The 25364-nt window shown below is 41.8% G+C and overlaps 2 protein-coding genes across 3 annotated transcripts; one reads left to right on the forward strand and one right to left on the reverse strand.

The window, feature by feature from the left end:
• Positions 1–2379: 2379 nt before the first annotated feature.
• Positions 2380–8543, forward strand: LOC149089586 (uncharacterized). Its single transcript, XM_089239249.1, has 2 exons — positions 2380–2518; positions 7534–8543. Exons 1-2 carry the CDS (start codon positions 2449–2451, stop codon positions 7983–7985), a joined length of 522 nt encoding a protein of 173 aa, XP_089095375.1. The 5' UTR covers positions 2380–2448; the 3' UTR covers positions 7986–8543.
• Positions 8544–11720: 3177 nt separating this feature from the next.
• Positions 11721–25237, reverse strand: Polr3D (RNA polymerase III subunit C53). Of its 2 annotated transcripts, none has more exons than XM_089239229.1 (7): positions 24886–25237; positions 22456–22569; positions 21877–22004; positions 20041–20159; positions 14990–15398; positions 13210–13340; positions 11721–12058 (listed from the first exon to the last, which is right to left on the reverse strand). In XM_089239229.1, exons 1-7 carry the CDS (start codon positions 24963–24965, stop codon positions 11771–11773), a joined length of 1269 nt encoding a protein of 422 aa, XP_089095355.1. In that variant the 5' UTR covers positions 24966–25237; the 3' UTR covers positions 11721–11770. The 2 variants fall into 2 exon arrangements, with proteins under 2 accessions (XP_089095355.1, XP_089095362.1); XM_089239236.1 differs by lacking the exon at positions 24886–25237 and adding an exon at positions 24682–24790 and having other exon boundaries at positions 11727–12058.
• Between the last annotated feature and the right edge of the window lie 127 nt (positions 25238–25364).

Here is a 25364-nt window from a genome sequence, read left to right on the forward strand (position 1 = left end):
CCCTCAAAGACAGTTGGATTTTCTTTCTAGGATTTATCTTCGCATCAGCCAGTCGTCGAAACATTCGTAATAATAGCGGAGGGTGGCATTATCTTCGGATAAGCTGAAAGACACTTCATTTTTCAATACTTATCAAGATTGCATGATGCAATGGATATGTACTTTCCATCTCTTTCCACTGAGAATCTCGACGGGGTTGTCTGGCCATTTGATTTCGCAGACAGTGCAGAGAAAATAGATTTCACTGCTTGCCGAACTAGATGAATTGGTTGATCTTTGCGCTGATTCCACTCAAAGGTAAGTTCACCAAGAGTGAGACGTCGGGGGCGTTTTTTTGGCTTGGATTGAGAGAGAAGTATCTTAATCTAATGAAGAAATGAACGCACTTTCACCGTTTGAAACATCATATCATTCTATGCGAGCAAGCCTTTTCTGATTATGGAGGCAATACAAAGCAATAAATACACTGCAAGACCTTGAGGACGATATGGGTGTTTCGTTGCCAACTGTAAGGCCGTGCTCTAAGCATCAAAAGTTTCACATTAATCGAACAAAACTCTATTGATGCATTTTCATTCAGTGATTTTTGTTGTAGTAAACTTTGCATTCAAGATCCGCAGAGGAATATGGATGAGGTACACGTCTGGTTTAGTAGTAGCAGCATTACTAGGCGGGGGTGCCTAAATGAGTAGTTGCCATTTAAGTGACCTGCAAATGTGTCGCTTAGTTCATTTTTACAAAATTGGGTTTGAGGGGGCAAGCCACATCAGATAACCTTCAGGGCCACATTTGGTCCGCGGGGGTCAAGGGTTTACAATATATGGCTTAAAGGGTGGGTCGCAATGAATTCCTTAAAGAGAAATTTTGAGTTCTTCAAATAGCATTGAAATTTACAGAAATCGATTATAACATATAAAGGTATTTTCTTTCGAAATTTTAGATTTAAAAAAAAAAAATGTTTTTTTTACATTAAAACAATATTTTTTCTCGTCTGGAGCGAGGCGCATATATGCCCCCCCCCCTTCTGCGCACGTTTCTGACCCCACCAATATGCGTTGGGAGGGAGGGGGGGTGTCAGAGTTTTGCTTACTTTTGCTGACGGGGTCAAAAATGACTAAAAATTTGCTGTCGTAATAACCCTTCTGTGTAACCCCCTCCCCCCCCCCCCCCATGACCAAGTTTGTGTCTTTCTATAGGTATGGTCTTCAAAACCGTACGGCATACAGGACAAGGTAAACCTCGGAAAAACGGAAGGATTACCCAAGGAGAGAGTGAAGACACTTTCAAAAATGAAACCGAGAAATTCAATTTATTTTTCTTGACCACGCGGAATAATGTTCAGAAAACCTCAGCCGCTCGAGATCGGTGAGCCTAGTTGCGTCTCGGAATAAAAGGTTCGTTGGATCGCCCCGCATTTTATTGGACACAGATTTTCCCACGTTATTCGGGTCTGAGCAGAGGTGATCACCTTCCCTCCACTGGATCCGCGCCTTCTTGTTGGCACAATGTATTGCATTCAGTGTTTTCCTGAAAATTACTTTTTCTAATTTGGGTCGCTGAATCTTTAATATATTTGATGTATGATTTTTTTTACGGACATGTTTTCGTTATATTCAGTCACCTCGTTGGACAGTTTGCCTGTTGTGGCCTCTCCTGTGTTTGCAGAATGAAATATAAGTACAAAAGGTAAGGTATTTGTACCTTACTAATTTTTTCCGCCATTCATTACATATTTGCGTACGGTTATCGCTGATTATGTAGGATGGTCCAACGCGTATTCCCCAGGGGTACGCATATCAACGGTCGGAAATAACTGCCACAGAGGATAGTTACAGTGATTCATACCCTTTATACACACACACACATGCTCAAACGCATGCAATTCTTCACGGTCATTCTAATATACCAGGCGAACCCTGATACCAACACAACCCATTAAAAAAAAAAAAATGAACGAATAAACAACGGAAGAACTTGCACAATTTTACGCATTTGAAGGAAAGGAGCAAAAAGAAAAAGAGCAATAAACAAATTGAATGCATAAACAAAAACAAAAAAAAGCCTCAATCTGCCATTTATCACTCAAGATGGTTATGATGACGATGACGCCGTTGGGATTCCGTTTGTGGCGGTATAACCGAAACAAAAAAAGTTTTCCCACCTGTTTGAAAAAGAACGAGCATTTCCCAATTTTCGTCAGTTTCTGTGTGAAAAATACAATTATGAGAAAATTCTGGGATAACTAACATGGCCATGAACATCACAAAAAAAAAAATAAAAAAGACGAGACGACGGTTAATATAAATACATACGTGTAATGTCTCGCCATGTATCGACGCATCGCCCGATTACTCGCACATCGTTTTGCCATACGATCTTACTGTTACTGGTAACACTGCCGAGAGTGGACGTTAGTACGGAGTTCCCTGGAAGATACTAACGTTTTTCATGTCTTTTGCATCAAATAAGGATCCCTCTGAGAGTTACAATATGAAGTTGAGGAGTTTCGATTCCAAAGGTGAGTTTGGGTTTAATTGTCTCGGTGTTGTGGGAAGCCATTGTATTTTCGGGACTTTGAATGATTCCCATTGCGTTGATCAATATACGCTAGAAATTGATTGGTGTCGGTTTACCATGGCACGAAGTAGAATTTTTAATGCGTATCGGATTGTTTTGTGTTAAGGGTCGTCTTATTGAGTTCGGGGGGAAGGGGGGGGGGGTCGAGACCCTAAAATGTTTTGGGTATCTATTAGAAATTGATTGTTTTAGTGTTGTAACAAGACATTGTACGTTTCGGGAATGATTCACGTTGGGTTGGTAGGCATCATGGGGCGACGTTAGAATTTTTATTGCGTGTCGAGTTATACTGTGTTAAGGGGGTCGTCTTAATCAGTTCAGGGAAGTCCCAGCTCCAAAATGTTTTGGGTCCCCTCCACTCTAAATGTTCGGGATCGATCTCCCGTTTTTTGAAGGGGACAGTTGACATCCAGAAGGGCATTAGCTGTTACAGAATGTACCAGACGTGTCGAAAGACACCAGCATAAGTAATTTGAGGATTCATTAAGTTTTATTTCTTAACTCAAGTGATTGATTTCGGTATTGATGGGAATTGTGAATTGATTGAAGTAGTAAATTTCAGAATTAAAGAAAAAAGTGATTTCAGAATTTAGACAAAGAAGTGATTTCAGAATTTAGAGAAAGAAGTGATTTCAGAATTTAGAGAAAGAAGTGATTTCAGAATTTAGAGAAAGAAGGGATTTCAGAAGAATTAGAGAAAGAAGTGATTTCAGAAGAATTAGAGAAAGAAGTGATTTCAGAAGAATTAGAGAAAGAAGTGATTTCAGAATTTAGAGATAGAAGTGATTTCAGAATTTAGAGATAGAAGTGATTTCAGAATTTAGACAAAGAAGTGATTTCAGAATTTAGACAAAGAAGTGATTTCAGAATTTAGACAAAGAAGTGATTTCAGAATTTAGACAAAGAAGTGATTTCAGAATTTAGACAAAGAAGTGATTTCAGAATTTAGACAAAGAAGTGATTTCAGAATTTAGACAAAGAAGTGATTTCAGAATTTAGACAAAGAAGTGATTTCAGAATTTAGACAAAGAAGTGATTTCAGAATTTAGACAAAGAAGTGATTTCAGAATTTAGTAAGAAAAAGTGATTTCAGAATTTAGAGAAAGAAGTGATTTCAGAAGAATTAGAGAAAGAAGTGATTTCAGAAGAATTAGAGAAAGAAGTGATTTCAGAAGAATTAGAGAAAGAAGTGATTTCAGAAGAATTAGAGAAAGAAGTGATTTCAGAAGAATTAGAGAAAGAAGTGATTTCAGAAGAATTAGAGAAAGAAGTGATTTCAGAATTTAGACAAAGAAGTGATTTCAGAATTTAGACAAAGAAGTGATTTCAGAATTTAGAGAAAGAAGTGATTTCAGAATTAGAGAAAGAAGTGATTTCAGAAGAATTAGAGAAAGAAGTGATTTCAGAATTTAGAGAAAGAAGTGATTTCAGAATTTAGAGAAAGAAGTGATTTCAGAATTTAGAGAAAGAAGTGATTTCAGAATTTAGAGAAAGAAGTGATTTCAGAATTTAGAGAAAGAAGTGATTTCAGAATTTAGAGAAAGAAGTGATTTCAGAATTTAGAGAAAGAAGTGATTTCAGAATTTAGAGAAAGAAGTGATTTCAGAATTTAGACAAAGAAGTGATTTCAGAATTTAGACAAAGAAGTGATTTCAGAATTTAGACAAAGAAGTGATTTCAGAAGAATTAGAGAAAGAAGTGATTTCAGAATTTAGAGAAAGAAGTGATTTCAGAATTTAGAGAAAGAAGTGATTTCAGAATTTAGACAAAGAAGTGATTTCAGAATTTAGACAAAGAAGTGATTTCAGAATTTAGACAAAGAAGTGATTTCAGAAGAATTAGAGAAAGAAGTGATTTCAGAATTAAGAGAAAGAAATGATTTTTCAGTGTCAATGAAATTTCTGGATCGATTTTATAATTAACAAAAAAGAAAACTTCAATATCGAAGAAAATTCAAAACTAGTGGAAGAAGTCAATTTAGAATTAATGAAAATTCAGAAATAGTGAAAGCAAATAATTTCAGAATCGATGAACATTCAGAATCAGTCGTTCTCAGGGGTGTGTGCGAAAAATGCCGTTTCACGGGGCTCCGCGTTCTGGGGAGCCCACATTTACGGTAATAGAAGTGAAAAAATATGCATGTGTTATGTATATTTTCAATTTTATAGGATTTTTTCACTTATTCTTGATTTTCTTTAATTCTGGAATTTTTCTCTCATTAATTCTGAACTCTCTCAATTCCGGGATTTTTTTCCTTTCATTAATTCTGAATTTTCATCAATTCTGGGATTTTCATCAATTCTGGGATTTTCATCAATTCTGGGATTTCTTCCTTTCATTAATTCCGAATTTTCATCAATTCTGGGATTTCTTCCTTTCATTAATTCCGAATTTTCATCAATTCTGAATTTTTTCCTCTCATCAATTCTGAATTTTCATCATCAATTCTAGGGGTTTTTCCCTCTTATTATGAATTTGCATAAAAATTGCATAAAATTGGGATTTTTCTCTCTCATTCTGAAAATTTTGAACTCTCTAGATTGTGTTTTTTCTCTCTCTGAGTAATTCTGAATTTTCATCAACATTCTGGAATTTTCCCTTTGATTCTGAATTTTCATAAATTCTGGAATTTTTTTCTTCGCAGTAATTCCGCATTTTCATCAATTCTGGGTTTTCCCTCTCATTAATTCTGAATTTTCATTGAAGAATAGATATTTTTCAGCATCTTTGTATACACACGAATCTTTGGATGTAGATTCGCAACCCCAAAAAATATATAAAATCCGGGTTAAGGAGCCCCAAAATCATTTTCGCAGTGGTCCCCGCGTTAAGATGTCGAAAATTAAGGGCGGCCCTGCTAAGAATTAATGAAACATGAAAGAACATGGGCATAAATATCAGAAAAAAAGGAAGACAGAATATATACAAACACATGCATGTAATGTCTCGCCATGTATCGACGCATCGCTCAATTACTCACACCATTTCGTAATGTGATCTTAATGCTACTGGTAACACTGCCAGACTAGATGTTGGCACGGAGTTCTCCAGACCGGACCGCAGTTGTTTCATGTCTTTTGCAACAAATAAAACTCCTTCCACGAGTTCCAATATGGAGTTGAAGAGTTTCAAACCTAATGGTGAGTTAGGATTAATTGACTTGGTGTTGTAAGAAGCCATTGCATTGTATTATCGGAACGATTGATTTTCATTGCGTTGATTTAACAAACGCAGAGCCGCAACTAGGGGAGGGGGGGCAGACGGGTCTCCTGCCCCGGGCGCTGGACCCGAGAGGGCTCAAATTTCATTCTGAAACCGCTCCTTCAACATTACAAGGGGGCGTCAAAATGCGTGTTTGTCCCGGGTGACCAAGCATCTAGTTGCGGCCCTGAACATACGCTAGAAATTAGTGTCAGTTTACCATGGCTCTGGCACGAAGTAGAAAATTACAGCGTATCAGATTGTTGTGTGTTAAGGGTTGTCTTATTGAGTTTGGGGGGGGAGGGGTTCGATGTTGTGGGAAGCCATTGTATTTTCGGGACTTTGAATGATTCCCATTGCGTTGATCAATATACGCTAGAAATTGGTGTCGGTTTACCATGGCACGAAGTAGAATTTTTAATGCGTATCGGATTGTTTTGTGTTAAGAGTTCGGGGGGGAGGGGGGGGGGTCGAGACCCTAAAATGTTTTGGGTATCTATTAGGAATTGATTATTTCGGTGCTGTAACAAGACATTGTACGTTTCGGGAATGATTCAGGTTTGGTTCGTAGGCATCACAGGCTAAAAATTAGCGTCAGTGGGAATTTTTATTGCGTATCGAATTATAGTGTGTTAAGGGTCGTCTCAATCAGTTCGGGGAGTCCCAGCCCCAAAAATGTTTTGGGGTCCCCGATCTCTTAACTTTTGCAGGGAATAGTCAGCATCCGGAAGGGCGTTAGCTATTACAGAATGTACCAGAGATGTCGAAAAATACCAGCGCGTAAATAGAATTCGAGAATTTATATTCAAATTATTGAATAAGTAATTTCGGATCTGTGATGAAAAAATTCTGGATTGATGAAAGGAATAACTCTTCTCCTCCCAGAGCCCATGAAAACTCAGAACTAACGAAAGAAGTAATTTCAAAACTAAGGAAAAAGTCATTTCAATATGAATGGAAGCCGGGACTTTGAATGAATCCTATTGCATTGGTTCCCCCAACATCGGCTAGGAATTAAGTGGGGATCCGGAAATTTAGTCCTCCCCTCCCGGAAACTTCGCCCTTGGCCTGATCGCACACGGAGAATCGCCCAATCACATGATCACTCACAGTCACTTATTTGGTCACTCACTCGGTATGAGTGACCATATAAGTGGGTGGGCGACTGTATGAGTGACCAGGTTAACGCGTGATTGACTGCACGAGAGTGATCGTATGAGTGACCACCGTATGGAAGTGTGAGTGAATGTATGATTGAGTGAATGACCATATAAATGATCAAGTGAGTGATGGTATGAGTGACTAAGCGACCAAGTGCCTGATCGTATGATTTGACTGTCGGAGTGACCAAGTTAGGGAGCACACTCATTTGGTCTCGTATACGGTCACCCACCCACTCGTCCCTTCAAATGGTCACTTAAGCCTCGTTGTGGGGAAAATGAATCATCGGGCTCAGAATTGGCGATTTCTATATTCCACATCCAATCACTATGCGATATTTGTGAGCCAATCAGAAAGATTCTATGCCAAAAGAAGAAACGAAATAGGATGTGTTTCAAAATGTAGCAAACTGGCAAGGTAGTCTGAATGACGTTTATAGCAAACACTGCAGATGCCTTCTATCTCTAGGAGGTGCTAGCTTATCCCGCTAAGCACCAACCCATGAAATACGCCAATGATTATTGCGAAAGTATTTTTTTTTTGTTCCAGCACTTTTTTGAATCGACTTAACCTGTGGAAAACGTTTCATTTCAGATGCTGATGATGACTACATCACCGATCCATCCCCGCCCACTGTACCGCGCGCGCAGAGGTGGATGTCACTGCGAAGCCGCCAAACCCGCAACAGGGACGACGACGTCATTTTCCGGTCCTCTTCGTACCGCGAACATTGCATATCGCAGGTCAGGAACATCCGGCAGAATTTCCAGGCCGTGACCGAGTCCATGCGCGAGGAGAACGCCAAGCTCGTGGAAACGCTGCAGCAACGCCGCGAGCGTTACCGGCGCGAAATCCAGGAGGATCTCGACCGCATCAAGAAGTTGACCAGGCAGGCAGAGATCAGGCAGAGGCGGTACCCGGTATCGAAACACACGATGCAGACGAGGTACCAGTCGGCAAAGCTGGCGATGAAGGAAGGTGCAGAAGCCGCCGAGAGGTGCCACGACATCATCGATAATCACATCAACCGAGCCAGGAGGTTGTGAAGAATGTGTGTTTTTGCACTCCCCCTATCTCTCCTTATTACTTTCATTTTCTATTCTATTTGGGTCTAAAATTCTTCAATGCAATATGGCGACATCTACTACTATAGTGGCATTTTTTTACATCCTGGTCTTAACGTTTTCTTTCCATAAAATAGCAGGATTCCGCGTGATTGTTTTTTTAGAACGTTTCCTCAATTAAAAGATGTCAAAGTTCCACTATTCAGAGCTGCCTACAGCCGTGGGTTCATCCGGGACGAAACTTTGAAGAAGTCTTGAAGAAATGGGAAATGATTTCAAGAGATAGTTAAGAAATTCACCGCTGGAGGGAGTTTTCTCAAGCGAATGCTGTTAACCCCCTTGCAGTCCAGAGGATTTTGTGGAATGTGGTTTTGGAAGAGTTTTATAATTTTTACTGATTTAAATATGCTCAAAATATTTTCAAAATAAATAAGAAGGAATTCTGGGTCACTCAAAAATATGTGAATACAGTCCACGCCGCTTAATGTGATCACATCGAGACTAGTTTCTAATAACAATGACCGAAGGATACCTATTCCTAAAAAAAAAAAAAAAGTCCCGTTTACAAGTACGGTGACCGTACATCCCGTTGAACCAAACGGGATGTATGGTAAACGGGTATCGGTGAAATGGCACAACCTTTTACTCTTTCCCGCAAAATTGGTTGCAAAATATTTAATCCTTTTGAAGTGAAATTTCTCTAGGGACGGTGCGAATTTTCAAATCCAACGTCAGAAAAAGTGAAACGGAGGAACGGAAATGACGTAAAAGATTTCCTTTCCCTACCCCACGTTACGCCGCTGGAATCGTTGAACGTCCCCTTTATTGATGGTAGGATGGGCGATGTAGGAAGAAATGAAAATTGGGTTAGGGTATCACAAACACAGATACATTTTTTTTAATGTGCACAATACATTTCACAGATCCGTTGAGCAAGTCCCTCGAAAAAAGAATTTAGAATATGGTCAACTGAAAGAAACTGATCAAGAGCTGAAGGAAAGTGCTGTTTTTCGTCATACATTTGCCTTCACTATAGGAAGCATTGCAAAAGCAGCTCAACGCGTATACGGAACACAGCGAATAACATGGACCAATTTCGTTAAGTACGGAGATGGTTTGTCAACAAGGGAGGAGGTAGAGAACATACCTAGACTCCTACATAGTCTTGTAGCCCGATAACGATAACTTAGAGAAAAAAATTAATATAGGTTAAACCTTAGCTTCAGAATGAGCAAAAAAAATTTTTACGGGAAATTTGATATTATCCGAAGAGTACAGATACTTAAAAACGGTTTTTCTCCCATGTTATATTAGTCCTTTCCTTGCAAAAGTGATAACAATACCAGAATAATAACTTTAACCGTGATTCTAATAAGCGGCGTAGACTGTATTAACATTTTGAATGCCAATGGAGGTCAAGAACGAATATGAACATCTCTCAACCCTAGAGTGTTAGAGTGACGTCATTCAAACACTTGAACTAGTACAGCACAGACAAAGAAAGAGAAACAAAACGAGAAAATCTAAAGCAAAGGAAAAGTAGAAAGACGGGTTTTTTTTTTAATAGATATCGTCAAGAAGCGCGAGAGGTGATAAGTTACCGACTGTTATCATTTCCAATAATTTTTTGCGGTTTCGGTAATTGCATTCCGCCGCCAATTTTTCTGTTTTTATTCGTTTCTGGGTGCGATGAATGTACCCAAATTTTTTCATAATTTTGAGGAAAACACCTTGGGACCCTGTCCTTGTAAGAAGCCAAAATACACAAGGTCCTTCCTGTAATCGTAAGTGCCGCTCAATGAAATACCGTTTTTCCCCTTAGGAGATTTTTCCCCTCCTAGAGGAGAAATATCCTCCCGAGTTTTTCCCTGATGTAGAGACGTTTTCCTCGGCGTAAATACGCTCTAATTTTTGCAATTTACAAGAAATTACTCCGAAACTTACCTAAACACGCACCAAAATGTCAGTGCCGTGGAGCGATCGTGTAGGATTAAGTGAAAGGAGGGTGAATTCATCGTCCTCCATCTTTGAACAGAAATAAAAGGTTTTGTCTCTCCAAGTTACAACTAATTGTTAAAAAAATAAAGCAGGAAAGGCTGTCTCGTAAACCATCTTTGAGTGCAATTTTGACGTCAGTTGGCAATCGTTGTTACCTATCCTGTACTTTTTCTTAACGAATTGGACGTCACTTCGAGCAAGCAGCAAAACCAGTTTTTTGTTCAATGATGGAGAACGACGAGTCCGTTTTTTTTATATAGGCACCTTACGATTCAGAATTACTGTAAGAACAAAGATTGACCATGGCACTAATACTGACGTCACACATGCGCCTGAAGATGGTTTATAAGTCAGCCTAGAGAGTTAAGGCAACACCTTCTATAGCAGAAAGCCTCCGCGCGAAGCTCGTGACGTCACTAAAGTCGTACATTTCACCTAGAGTCACTGAATATACTGCAAAAGAAGGTAAAGATTTCCTCATACGCCGGTCTGCTATATCCAATGGCTACAGGTGAAATTGACGACTTCAGTGACGTTAAAGCCTGACCCGGAGGCTTTCTGCTTTAGAAGGTGTTGGTTAAGGAAAGGGGATGTGTAGGATCACACTGAGGCATTTAATAGCATTGGAGACAGCTGTTCAGGTACTATTTTTCTAATATTTGGCTTCGACGCATTCTGATCGACAACGTAGTTATCGCAAAGTTTCGCTGCTTCCCGAAAAATGGCTACGGTTGGCTCTGTGAATAGAGGAGCTTCATTGATACACGCACACTCTGAATTATCTCTTAAATTTCAGCCACCCTCGCTGGGCGCATTTTTCATTCTGTGGTCTTCGTATATGTATTGTAAATACTGTATATTTTCACACTGTTGGAGTATTTTCATTAAATCTTTTGACATTCAAAATTGTTTAATTTTAGGCATCAGTCTAGAGCAGTGTTTCTCAATCGCCGGGCTTTGACATTATTCGAACGCTTGTCTGGAAAATTCACCGCTAGGAAAACCCACCGACCAACAAACAATTCATCGATGAACAATTCAACGACAACAGTTCGACATGAGTGAGTGGATATATGCCACTCACTAGGTCGCTCACTTTTTTACTCCCTGGTTCACTCACTTGTTCCTCAGGCATCACATTCGGCCCAGGCTTGACCAATGTGTAGCTTCATTACAGCTGGTGGGGGGGGAGGCACACATTGGCAGCCTCTCTTAACGGACACTCCTCAGATGCGGTCACCCCTCTTTTACGGCCAAATAATTTCCCTTCGTATAATAAAAGTATGCATTTCAAACCCACTTCATTGGTCACTTCTCTTTTACGAACGAATTTTTTTGTTCTGCCGGTTACTGTAAAAAAGAGAGACTTTACTGTATTCTAGAATGACTTGGACCAGGCTGGACATAAGTGTGGCCCTAGTTTAACAAAACAGCCGATATAATGGATGGACTCCATACATCCGAAGAAAAGACAATCGCAAAACCTCTTTTGCGGACACTGGCGGGACAAAAAAAAAATCGTCCGCAAAAGAGGGGAAGGAGTGACCGTAAATTAGTGGTTTGAAATGCATACTTTTATTATACAAGTAAAATTATCCTTTGGTTGTAAAAGAGGAGTGTCCGTTAAGAGGGGATTTTACTGTATTAATTAACACAAAAAAATTGGAAAATGTCTGAATGGCTTCCCTTGTCACTCAATGTAATGTACGCGATGATTTTGTCACTTTGTTTTATTGTCAAATCTAACAATTTGACACTCTTCGAAAAGATCAACATTGCCAATTATGGCGCATGCTTATGGGTTCAACTTTATCGAGACAGTCTTCGGCAACTGGATAACACAAGAGTGACTTCTCGATGTTCCCGATGACTGCTATGTCCCTCTCGTCCTCTCCGTCGTGACTTTCGATTGTTACAGCCTGGAGGAAGCACGACAACCGGTTCTCGCAGTGAAGGCCCATCATGGCGTTCCCGAGACGTAGTCGAACGTCTCCGGACTTCAGGAACTGCAACTTGCCTATCAAACCTTCCTGCATGCCGTTGAGGTCAGTTCCAGCCTGAATAGAAATTAAAACCAGGAATTAGACCACAATTCCACTTTTGCTAATCAAGCGTTTGATGTACACGTCAGTTGAATATCTGGGCCAGAAAGACCGTTGGAAACTGTGGATCATTATACGCTCAACCCATGGTGCCATCTGATGTGGCCCACGATATCAAACCCGATTTTGCATAAAAATGAACTAGAAATACTTTAAAACCTTTTTTTTGCGGACACCGGACGAATTTTTTTGTCCCGATAAAAAAATTACTCCGTGAAAGAGGGGTGACCATTAATCAGGGGTTTGGAATGCATACTTTTTATTAAATAAGGGGTAATTGCTATTTGGCTGTAAAAGAGAGGGTGCCCGTTAAGATGGGGGTTTACTGTGTATATATAATTATACATACTGTATATATTATATAGCTGACGCATATTAACAATTCACTTGAGCGACTCGCGGCACAGTTCCAGAGCATTTAAACGGCCCGCGTCACATTCAGATCACTTTAAAGATATGGAACTGCACCGGAGGTCACTTAAGTGACCCGCGGCATATTGATCATTGATTGACCTGTAACAGTTCCAGAGCGCTTAAGTGACCCATTAGACAGTTTCACATCACTCGAGTGGCTCCCGGCACATTTCCAGACCATTTTAGTGACCCGCGACATATTTGCAGACATGGCCTCCACATCTTGTAGTAGAGCTCTTGGGCTGGGATCTTTGGCGGGCCCCGGAGATAAACTTTTCACGGGCTTTCCTTTGAGTAACTTAAAGCATGGAAAAACAAAAAACGGCGATTGTCCAAAGCACTGTCAACCCGAATTTGTGAGGTCCACGCTTAGAGATCACCTAAATGACGTGTGGCACAGTTCCAGGCTCTGTCCATATCACTCAAGTTTCCCGCAGCACCGTTCCAGATCATGATCAGCGGAACATTTACAGATTGGTTTAAACACGAGTCGCGGGCCACTCAATGAAGTGGCCCACATTCCCCCTAAAGGTTGAGCACCCTTGCTGTAGATATTGTCCAATTGATTTGCTTATTATATTTGAGGTTTGCATACCGTTAACAAATATAGGACTACATATGAACTACAGTACTAACATATGGGGGGGGGGGGAAAGATATGAACATAGAAACAGATAAAAGAAAGGAACTACTCTATCTGGTGCTGGTTTCGCACGAGGTGTTGATGGACCAGGTTGAGGTTCGTCATCCACGGATCTCTCGAACGGCATACGAGTCGGGAACTGTACAAACAGCAACTGGTCATCGTCATCTACGAGATGAACTAGAAGAAAAATTTAGCAGCAGTTATATAATATGTACAGTGCAACCTGTCTAAGTTGGACACCCGGTTTCATTAAAACATGTCCAAGTTAGAGAAGTGTCCAAGATATAAAGTTTCGGTTTTTGTGGACATCATGTTATACCGGATTACATTCAGAATCATCCAATGTAGGGAGGTTGTAAAAAGAAGAGAAGTGATGTCACTCCCCGCTATTTATACGAAGTACGAAAGCCTCGATAACCAAGCGGAGATGAAGTTCAGAAATGAAAATTTCACATTCCTCTGGGGGCAATCTAACCACCAACCTCTCACTGTCCGGGAGAGTGCTCTACCATTAAGCTACAGAGGGCAGATATTTTCTTTATTAGAGCATATGAATGAACTCTGAACGAGACTGCTTATGGTCAGCCTCCTAAGTCAGGACCAAAACAGTGTGTAAGCATGGCCAAAAAAAAGTAGGTAACTTTGTAGTTGCTTAGAGCGAAGGACCATTTGAATGAGCTACCAAAAGAGTGATATAAAGGTGTGTGCAAGTATATGAATGATCAAAAGAGTAACCTAGAGAGGGAGTGACCAAATGAGTAACTAACCAAAAAAAGTGTGCAAGCATGTGAGAGACCAATTGTGACATCAGGTGTATATGCAGGGCCGAGAGCTTAGTGGGCGATAGCCTAGGGCGCAAATTTGAGGAATGAATGATCAAGAAAATAGCGGAGAAGGGCGGTAAAACCATAAATCCGCCTCTGCGCTTGTTGGCGGCTTTTTCGGCCTTCGGACATTTGCAGTAACTTGTGTAAAACAAATGAACACATGCCAAATTTCAAAGCTGATAAGAAAGTTCCGGGCCATGTCGCCAAGCAAAGGAACTAGAAATTCCAGTTCCATTGCACCACGTCTCCTTAGGATTCATTATATTAGTAGGCATCTAATTTATAGCTACTTGCGAGATCAGGACATTCTTGTCATAGAATTCCATGAAAATCCCTCATCCGTGAATCCATCACCAAAAACTGAATAAACTATCCGCGGATCCCACACCAAACCGAATGGAATATCCATGGGTCAAACACAGAAAGCGGTTGAACTATCCATTGATCCATCGCCAAAACCGAATGAACTACATTTGAAACCTCTCTCTCAACGGACACTCCTCAGATGCGGTCACCCCTCTTTTACGGCAAAATAATACTTTCCCCTTGTGCATTAAAGGCATGCATATCAAACCCCCTTTTTTACGGGTGAATTTTTTTGTCCTGCAGGTGTCCGCAAAAGATACTTTTGGACCCACGGATGATACAGTAATATCTAAGACCATGAACTATCTGCGGATCCATCACCAAAACCGACTGAACTATCCTTGAATCCATCACAAAGACCGCATGAACTATCATTGAATCCATCACTAAGACCGCATGAACTATCCATGGATCCATCACCAAAACCGAACGAACTATGCTTGGATACATCACCAAAACCGACTGAACTATTCTTGAATCTATCACAAAGACCGAATGAACTATCCTTGAATCCATCACTAAGACCGCATGAACTATCCGTGGATCCATCACCATAGTCTAACGAACTATATTCATACAGATCCATTAATAAAACTTCACCAAAAATGATTTACATTAAGAAATATATCTTACAACTCGACAGGAACTCCGATTTCGGTGAAATCACCGGTGGCTCGACGTCACTTCGGCCGGCGTCTTCTTTCTTGACTTCCACTTTGGGTTGGACGACGGGATTGCCGCTACTTGGATAGTCGTCGACTGGTTCAGTTTTCACGACGACGCCACCGGACATTATTTTGGCGACTTCTTCAGTCACCTGATTGATGTCTTCTGGTTCTTTTTTGACGGCCACAGTTTCGCCAGACTTCTTCTCTGTGTCAGTAGCCTCTTGTTCCGTCTCACAGAGGGTTTCTTGTTCTTGTTTCGGTTGCAGTTCAGTCTTGACTACTTCCTTTTTGATTGCGTTACGCGTCGTCTTTCTCAGTGGAAGCCGGACGATTTCATTAGAGAAACTGTCGTCCCCTTCCGACGACGAACCGTCCTGAAAACAGCGACACGAAGACAATTTTTTGCAGTAAAACAAATTTACAACACTGCTTCATGATATTAATACGTTCAGTTAGGGATAGAAATCAAAGTTAACTTTTAATAACAATGAATTTCATTTTGGTCAATTAGCTGTTTTGTGTAGGAATAAAATCATATACAATGTTCACTATTCTGTATAGTCAGAATCTCTTATTTCAAAAACTTCAGGTGTCGGCCAAACTCAAAATCATGTTGTAGCATATATTCGGCAAGCTTTTGCAAATAATTATTTTTCTTGCCGATTGAGAGGGTTGGCCGGCAGGGTTGTAGTAGTTGGCGGTTGAGGGCGAGTGGTCTCTCTTAAAGAACATATTGACTTAGTCAATAGCCATCAATGAACACGTCTTGGTTTTCCCTTTTCCAGCTGAACCATGGCTTTCTTTCAAACCAAGAACAACTCTGGTCTATTGTCATGGGCAACTTACTAGCGAGTGAGTTGCGCCGGAAGTGTGAGCGTGTGTATCTAGTGTTACGTCCGGTTTTTTCAGTGCTGCCATCTATGTTTCAGTAGTGAGGTGTAATGATTGAATAACTGTACCGTTGTTGCTCTTTGTGGCAAGACTTTTTAACCAAGAGCTGAAGCCAAGGTTTTCGTACGTAGATATTTTGAATGGGATTCTTTTCTCCTTCGTGACGTTTTGTCAGGGTCGACGGTTTTCTTGTATGAGCATGGCTACCACTTTCCAAAGATGCTTGTGTTTTTGTTTTTTCACACATCGAGTAGAAATTATTCCCAATTTCAATCAGAACATCTATGGTGCCAAGTTTGAAACACTTGGCGGGACAATTTGCAATTGATTTTGTCAGGAAGAATTTTCTGAGTGATTGTCTTACTTTTCTAAGTGGCATATTCTTTGACCTAAACTCGTGATTTGTATATTATATTACGTTTGTACGTGCCTGGATAAATGACACCTTTTCTTCGGAGCTTCCACATCTGATTGCGATTCACTAGAGACTTTTTCTCAAACTTTGAAAACAAAGAACGGTAAACAATCACTAGAGCCTTCAAAAAAAGACAAGTTTTCAAAACCCAGAATAATCAGAAACGACCTGTTCGGGGCCGCAACAGACGGGGTTTGGTGCCCCGAGCGCTGGACCAGAATGAGGGGCAGGCACTGAATTCACCCTTTAACTGCTTCTTCTACATGCAAAATGACCGGACACCAAAAGTCGGGCTTGCCTCGGGTGACAAAGTATCAAGTTGCTGCCCTCGACCTGTTAAAAAACCCCTTTTAGGTCTAGTAAAATCCACCAATGACGTCAGTGTTGCGAACTTTTAGTGCAGAAATCACCCCTAAGTGATGGCGCTTGTGGGTGGGTTTCTGCACTAAACGAATATTTCAGGGACGCAAAATGGGTGCATAAGAAACGTTTCTTTTCAGTAGGTTTCTGCAGCAAACGGAGCCTCAATCAATCAACTACAACAAACCAGTATTAACTCTATTTAGCATTTTATGTCGGTTATGGGATTTCTGAAATAAGCAGTTTTTTTTTTTTTTTTCAATTTAGGACGTATAGTGGAACGAGGATTTCGATACACGCGTATGGGTTGCTCAACGACTACTTCTATTCTTTGTCTGGTGATAAGGTATGCTATAAAACGTGGGTGGCATTTCCCATCAATTTCTGTTTTGATGGAGTCCAACGATTTCCATTGTTTCATTGAAGCATGATCAGATTCGAGACACGGGATATTTCATAAGAAATTCGGGACACCTTTTACAGAAAGGGGCCCCTTTTCAAAGACAAGCCGACTCCGAGGCATTTTTAAATTCGCGGCACCCTTGGAAGTAATTATATCTCACGGCCGCGTGGAAAAATTCCCTGCCAATTCACCGTCACGTCAAATTCATCGACAAAGTATTCATTAAAGTTATATAAAGTTGTGTACTGTGAGCGAGGTGGTGAGTGAGCAAGTGAATGATTGATCAAGTCAGGAGAGTTAGTGAGTGCGTAAATGAAGGAGTGACTGAGAAAGTGTGGCGATGAATAAGCGAATGTGAGTGAGCTGGAGAGTGAACGAATAAGCGAGTGATTAAGTGAAGGAATTAGTGACTGAGCGAGTTAATAGATGAGTGAATGAATTAGTGACTGAGCGAGTTAATAGATGAGTGAATGAATTAGTGACTGAGCGAGTTAATAGATGAGTGAATGAATTAGTGACTGAACGAGTTAATAGATGAGTGAATGAATTAGTGACTGAACGAGTTAATAGATGAGTGAATGAATTAGCGAGTTTGTGAGCAGGTGAGCAAATGAGCCAGAAGGTGAGCGATTTGAGTAAATGAGCGGATGAACGATCAGGTAAGTGATCGAGTGAGGGAGAAAATGAGTGACAACAAATGAACGAGAAAGTGAGCAGGTGAGAAAAGGATGTGCTGAATGAGGAGTAAGTGGGTTACTCACTCACTGGTGTCGGTGAATTTTTCCAGGGGTGATTTTTCCGTCAGGGCTTGGTGGTAAGTTGTTGTCGGTGAATTGTGTGGTGGTGAATTCTCCGTAAAACTTTCACGTCACCCCTCCCTAAAGTGCCGCGACACAATTTTCTAGAATCACAGCTTACATTCTACCTTCAATATAATTTTAGTCCCAAGAGAGATATCTCACGGCACACTTTTCGTTAACCACTATAATCCTTGTTCTATTGCACTGTCAAATTTTTGAGCTTGTGGCACCCTTGAGAGAATGAGAGTAAAATTCTAAATCTCTCGCGGCACCTCTGCTCACGAGACCGATAATCGTTCTCGTGCCGCCCTAGCAATACATAACCCGTGGCTGTATTCAGTTTTTAATTGATGCCGATCCCCCTCCCCCACAAAATATACAAAATCGGGGTAAAGGTGGGGGGGGGGGGGGGAAGTCCCCAAACATTTTTGGTACCCCGATGTTGTTGAGATGAACTTGGGCCCCACGTCTGTTAATGGCAGCCGTGGACGCATCAAACGAAGTCTGATAGGCATTTTGGGCCACCAGTTAGCATGCTTACCGTCCAGAGGCGGATTTATGGTCAAGTCACCTGAGGACTATACAAAATATGCCGCCCTGCGCTAGTCTAATTCTCTTGACCTCTCATTCTTCAAAATTCGCCGCCCCGGACCGGGGTACGTGCACTTGTCCGACCCCCCCCCCCCGGCACCTGTAAATACCTCCCGTCCAAGTCACTCTTTTGGCCACTCACATGCATGCACATTCTTGGCCACTCTTTTGGGTTTTCACCGACCAGGTCTCTCGCTCTCTAAGCCACTCTTTGTCATTCACATGTTTGCATACTCTTTACGTCACTCGCGTGCTTTCAAATTCTTTAGGTCATTCTTTTGATCACTCACTGACCAAGTTTCTTAAAAGTGACCTAAAGAGCAAGGGACCAGGTCCGTGAGAGGCCACTCTTTTGGTCTCTCACGTCCCTTGCTCTTTTGTTCATTTTTATTCACTCACGTAGCTCCTCCCACCAGGTGGTAAAACCATAGATTTGCTATGCCTCTGCTTAAACAGCGAGGAACTATGTCAGTGAATGGCCAAACGAGTGACCTATAAAATTTGTAAGCATGTGAGTGGACAAGAGAGTGCAAGCATGTGAACGCCCAAAAGTGACCTAGAAAGCAAGGGATCAGGTCAGTGAGTGACCTAGAGAGTATGAAGGCATGAGCGACCTAACCCGAACATGATCCGCACTCTGTCTCACGAAGAGATAAGCAGGTGAGCATGAATGACCAAAAGAAGGACCCAGAGATCCGGGGACGAGATCAGTGAATGACCAAAACGTGACCTAGAGAGTGTGCGAGCATGAGAGTGATGAAAAGAGGGATCTAGTGCATGTGTGAGCGTTGGAGTAACCCAAAACGTGATCTAAAGAATCTGAATATGGGAGAGACGATTTGAGTGATCAGATTAGTGAATAACCAAACGAGTGACCAAGAGAGTTCGTAAGAATTATATATAGCGTGGCGTAACCTAAAGAGTGTACAACAATGTGAGTGCCCAAAACAGTGTACAAATGCGAATGACCAAACGAGCGACCTAAAGAGTGAGCATGGGAGTGACCAAAAGATTATGCAAGCATGTGAATGATCAACCAAAAAATACACAGGCATGTGAGTGGCCAAACGAATACGCAAGCACGAGAGCGACCAAAAGTGAAATTCACAGACGGGGCGCATTTACAGGGGCGTAGGCTAAGTGGGCTATGACCCACGGCGACAAATCTGAGGAAGGAGTCAAGAAAATTGGACTCGCATGGGAGAAGGGCGGCAAAATCATAAATGAGCCTCTGCTTTTCATCGGAACTCTCATAAGTTATATAAAAACCTCAAAAAGGGACAAGCATCCGGGGGGGGGGCTTTCCTCATTGCGGCGGAGGTGCTGTAAAGTACTAATTGTACCAACGAAGCGCCGAAAAAACTTCTGGACCGCAAAGGGTTAATCCGGGTTTTCCTAGGAGTAGAACTTTTCGGCCACGTGCAGCGTGAAAACGCTGATTGGTCAAAAAAAACCTGAATTTCCGGTTTTAACCACGCGCCGTAGAAACCTGCTCCGAGGAAAACCTGGCTTTAGAAAAAGAATCGGAGAGAGAAGAGCTTTCTCTCAATACTTACGTGTTCATTGAATTCGCCATCGTCAAGGTCCCTGTTCATCTCATTGATTTCTTTGGGAGTTTTTTTCTTCGATCGATTGAAAATCGGCTTGTAGGCGGCTGTCGGCCGATCGCCCGTCGCTGGGAACATAAGAATCAAAAGACATTTATCACTTAATCTCATAAGAGTCCTAGGTCAGTGTTTTTCATTTTTTTATACCTCCAGATGCACCCCGCCCACACCCCCGCGGAACCCCCAACGAATCGGTACATGCGGGAATGTACGTTTAGTGAAACCGGACGAACTTTTTTTGTGTGTCTCTGTAATGCTTGTTATGTGTAGTGCTGCCATCTGCCACCAGTTTTTCAAACTATGAGTGAAGTGTCATGATTGAATGATTTATCGTTGTAGGACTGTTGCTCTCTGTGGCGTGACTTTTTTAACGGGGATATCGGCTCGAATTTGCGCCTTGAAGTTGGGAACCACAGAAAACCAACTTCAGCCGACCACCACTGTGGGGTTCGAACCCGGATCCTCGCATCGCGAGTCCGTCACTATAACCGCTCGACCACCACAATGTAGCTGAAGAATTTCGCGGAAATCGGAGAAATAATATGCGAATGTTCGGGAAAAAAAAAAAAATAGGGACCGGCCGAGAATAAATGAGAGAAAATGTCCGAGGATCAGCAGCAAAAAAAAAAAAATCAGAAGAGAAATCAACAGGAGAAATAATTTGCAGACCGGCAAAAATTATGCAGGAGTGGAAAAATATGAGAAATAATTTGCAGGCTTATTGGTTGTATTTTCCAAGTTTTATAAAATCACTTTTACAAAACTTTTACAGTATAGTCCGGGATTACACTATAAACGTTTGCTAAAAGATCTTTTACAAAAATCGAAAAGAACAGCCAATAAGCCTATTGGTTACATTCACTCGAATATAACCGATACGCTTATGGTTACATTGGTTTTATAAAAGAACTTTTGTAAAACTTTTATAGTGTAATCCCAGCCTTGGAAGAATATAGTATATGAAATTCCAATCGCTTTTCCGTACCGATAAAAATTATTTTTGTACAGAAGAGAATATTGTGCATAAACAACCCTTGAAACAGAAACTTCGCGTCGGTTCTTCGTGCTGCCACCTATTGAGTGAGAATAAAATTGATATAATCCCTAAAATAAAATGGTTGCTAGTTTTAAATCAATGTGCAGCACGAAACTGAACACCTATGAAAAAAAAAAAATACATATATATTTTCTTATTTTAAAAAACGCTTCATACCCGTGTAAATTTATGCGCCAAAATACCGGTTACTATGTTTTCTAAGTTTTTCGCAAAATCACTTTTTGAACACCCAAAAATATTGTAACCGGTATTTTGATGCATAAAATTTATGCCGGAAAAGCGGAAAAATTAAATGCTGTAAAAAATATGTAGAGCTCCGTGTGCACACCGGTTTGAAACAATTTTAAGAACTATAACAGATAGTTATATTTTTATTCAATAGGTGGCAGTAGCTTAACGTAACTTCTCGTTCGATAATTTTTTTGTGCAAGTAAAATCCAAAATTTAACAAAAATTAAGAAAAATTAAAATAAGAATTCAATTAAATTTTTTTAAAGCAAATACATTTTTTGGGCATGTGAAATATTGAGTCAGGCATCTATTGTTTTAAGTTAGATGCCCGGTTAAATTTTTGAAGATTTTGTCCAGCTCTGGGAGGTGCATGTCCTATGTTTCAATAAAGGTTGTAGCCAAATATTATGGGTGCGGGATAGACAAATGGGTCCAATACAAGTTTAAGCCTATGTTAATGGGAAAGATACATTTAACAGCAACAACTCGGTACCTACGTTTTCTAGCGACAGGAGCCAATCCTCTACCAAAGATAGCTCCTACAGTTTGGATGTACTCCCTTCGGCCTCGGCGCGATCCACGGCCTCTGCTGCCATCGGCGGAGCTTCTACTTGCCTTATCACCCCTTCAAAACAAATGCATATTCCTAATTACTTGAAAATTTTAAATCGTATTTCATTTCAAACTTAAAACTGAGTCCGTATTTCGTGTCGCACCACGCAATTCCAAGCTGCACCAAAACTTATGGGGGTGTGGCTACGCAAAATCGACCATTGCAATCGCCCGCACTGTGCTAGACACACCTCAAGACTGGTTCTGTGAGGTATGGCAACGCAAATTGGCCATTCAAATCCCACGAGTTGTGCTAGCCGTACCTCAAAACCGGTTTTTGGGGTGGGTGTGGTTACGTAAAATCGACCGTTAGAATATCTCACGCTGCTAAGCACACCTTAAAACTGGTTTTGGGATATGGCTACACAAACCTGACCATTGAAATCACCCGTGCGGGGGTTGGAACAGCATAGTGGGGTAAACAAAAAATAATATGTACAGTACTGAAGATTCAAACAACAAACCTCTTGCTTTCCGGCTCGTTCTTCTCATCCTTCGGTCTGGCCCTCCTCTGAGGGATATTCGGGGCAAACGATTTTTTGGCCGGTTCGACGGGCCTCATCATTATGGGAGGCAATCTACAACAATAGATACACATTCAATTAGAATTACTATCATGAATTTTAAACGGGTGGGGAGGAAGGGGGACCCTCAGGGCCACAGCTACCCAGGGAACGCTCTGGTATTAGCAATCGGATTTAGAAAGATCAATATCAGGGGCCCTGCCGGAGGCGTATTTTCCCAGAGTGGCAAATTTTGCGGTCAAGAAAATTAGTGTAGAATTGCGACAAAACCATGAATTCGCCTTTGCATAAAGCAGTGGATCCCTAAAAAATGATCCCAGAGACTGCGCAAGCATGTGAATGACTAAAAGTGTGTCCTAGAGAACGAGGTACTGGGTAGGTCAGTGAGCATGTGGAGGACCTAGAGGACGTGCAAGCATGTGAGGGGATCTGGAGAGCGTGCAAGCATGTGACCAATCAGAGTGACCTAGTGTGACCCAGAGACAGTGAGAGACCAGGTCAGTGTGATTAAAGGAGTCGCCTAGAGAGTGGGTAAGCATGAGTGTGGCCTAGAGAGCGAACAAATCACGTGAAGGAGTGAACAAAACAGTGACCACGGAGTTATTGACAGCCCCCCCCCCCCATGGAAATTCATTTTTCTGAGGCCCTCTAGCTGACTAAAAATGCCTTTGCTTAACAATTTATATGCTCGATCTCAAAAATCGTAACCAGATCAGATTATCGTCAGGCCCCGAGGTGTTAGGGTCATTCCTGGGTGGCCCCATGTGTTAAGACGACATTAGTTACCGAAAGAATGAGTGAGGGACAAAACAAGTGAACCAGAGAGCGTGAAAGCACGTAAACAACCAAAAAAGTGAGTCATATTTACGGGCAGGACATGCACCTCATAGGTTCGAGCTCTGGGTGAAATGTGAATTTTTTGATCCCCCCCCCCCTTCAAATACATAATGGTCTTTGAGGCGGAAGCGAACGAACGGGTTTATATGAGGACCGTGCCTAAAATAGAAAAGGCAGTCAAATTTGGTGGCCCTGGGTCCGTTCGCCCACGCGAGAAAGAAGAACTAGTTACTCGTGTCCGGAAAATTCACCGACATCAGTTCGAAATGAGTGAATGAATGATCGAGTGGGCAAGTGAGCGAAGCCGGTCTGTCACTAGAGCTAGCTCACTCACTCAGTAAATTACTAGGTTGCTCATTCTATTACTCATTCACTGGGTGGCTCCCTTCTGTCACTCACTAGGTCAGTCACTCACAATGTCGCTCTCTATTCTCTATGTCACTCGATCACTCTCTCTGTAGACCAGTCACTCACTTTATCTATAGGTCGATCATTTACTCCCTAAATGGTTCACTTTGTCATTGACGCACCGAGTAACTCATAGGTTCAACAATCAATTCACTAGGTTGCTCTGTTATACACTCAATAACCTGGCCACTCACTGTCACACGCTCACTCACTAACTAGGTCGCTCACTGTCACACTAAATCACCAGGTCACGCACTTACTCACTAGGCCACTCATTTTGTCACTCACTCGCTAAATCAATCCACTGAGCGAGTCGGTGGTAGAACCATGACATTCACTCACTAGCTCATTTACTCTATCGCTAGGTCGCGCTCACTCATTAGTTTGCTCATTCACTAGCTACTGCGTCATTTACTGACTCACTCACTCGGTCATTGCCCGCTCACTTACTGACTCACCGACTCGTGTCGAACTGCTGTCGGTGAATTTTCCTAGCAGGGAATTGCATGGCGGTGAATCGTTGTCGGTGATTTTTCCGTAAACCCTGTTTACTGAAGGGGGGGGGGAAGGAAAGAGGCTAATAGCTGTTTACGGAGGGCAAATTTTAGGAATAGGTGGTCGAGGAAATCGGTAAAGGGATGCAAAATTTGAATAGTTCATGGAGGGATAAACCATAAATCCGCCTCTCATGGCCCCCACATGGGGGGGGGGGGGGCTGACAGAGCTCTAGCCCTGGGCCCGGGACGGTTATCATAATTTTTTTACTTTCTCACGCTATAAATTAACTACAGAAGGGGCCCGTTAAAGATCCCAGCCTAGGGGCCCCGCTACAGGATGTGGGGCCGCTTCTGGTCTCTGCATGTAACGGTGGTATTCGAGGGTACACTCAATTTCAAGCTAAATATTACAATGCGTACGTACCTTCCACCTCTTGTCCTGACACCGCCTCTCTTGTTGGTGGTATTCGACCCGGGCGTTAAAGTCTGACCGAGGGACCCGCAAAAGATCCCATCCTAGGGGCCCCGCTACAGGATGTGGGGGCCATACCGCCTCTGGTCTCTGCATGTAACGGTGGTATTCGAGGGTACACTCAATTTCAAGCTAAATATTACAATGCGTACGTACCTTCCACCTCTTGTCCTGACACCGCCTCTCCTGTTGGTGGTATTCGACCCGGGCGTCGCTTCACTCGGTCCCGTATCCATGACACGGATCGAAACTCCAAAAAAAAAAAAAATCACTCAACGCAAATCTTTTACACGTGATCTTTGAAGTCTCCAAAAATGAATTCTCAAAAACGCGCGCGTTGGGAAATCACTCGACCTCACCGTAATCGCGCGTTCACTGGGCGTGCGTGCTCTCGACGTCACAATGGAAAATCACTGCACACTTTATGCTTCGCTTCCCGGTCTGAAATGGAAGACTCTTGATAAAACATGTTGCTCTCTTGGGATCGGATTTTTACGAATGTTTCAACGAATCTATGAATATTTTTGCGATCATCAGTCACGTAATGTTTCACTGTACCGCAATCGCGCCAAGTGTGGAAAATACAAGCTTTTTCGAACAAAAACGAGCCTAAAAAGGGGACGTTGTGTGAGAAT

This window comes from Pholcus phalangioides, unplaced genomic scaffold (assembly GCF_987345545.1).
Source record: "Pholcus phalangioides strain wild (caught in Gottingen) unplaced genomic scaffold, Ppha-v1.0 ptg000002l_1, whole genome shotgun sequence".
Classification (NCBI taxonomy): Eukaryota; Metazoa; Arthropoda; class Arachnida; order Araneae; family Pholcidae; genus Pholcus; species Pholcus phalangioides.

What these genes read in the sequence shown, in the direction of transcription:
- Polr3D (XM_089239229.1), bottom strand. Translation starts at nt 24,965, where the DNA reads ATGGATACGGGACCGAGTGAAGCGACGCCCGGGTCGAATACCACCAAC. An exon ending in AACGAGCCGGAAAGCAAGAG is followed by an intron (nt 22,005 to 22,455) that starts GTTTGTTGTTTG and finishes TTTGTTTTGAAG; the next exon opens with GGGTGATAAGGCAAGTAGAA. An exon ending in CGAAACCAGCACCAGATAGA is followed by an intron (nt 12,059 to 13,209) that starts GTAGTTCCTTTC and finishes ATTTCTATTCAG; the next exon opens with GCTGGAACTGACCTCAACGG.
- LOC149089586 (XM_089239249.1), top strand. Translation starts at nt 2,449, where the DNA reads ATGTCTTTTGCATCAAATAAGGATCCCTCTGAGAGTTACAATATGAAG. An exon ending in GAGGAGTTTCGATTCCAAAG is followed by an intron (nt 2,519 to 7,533) that starts GTGAGTTTGGGT and finishes GTTTCATTTCAG; the next exon opens with ATGCTGATGATGACTACATC.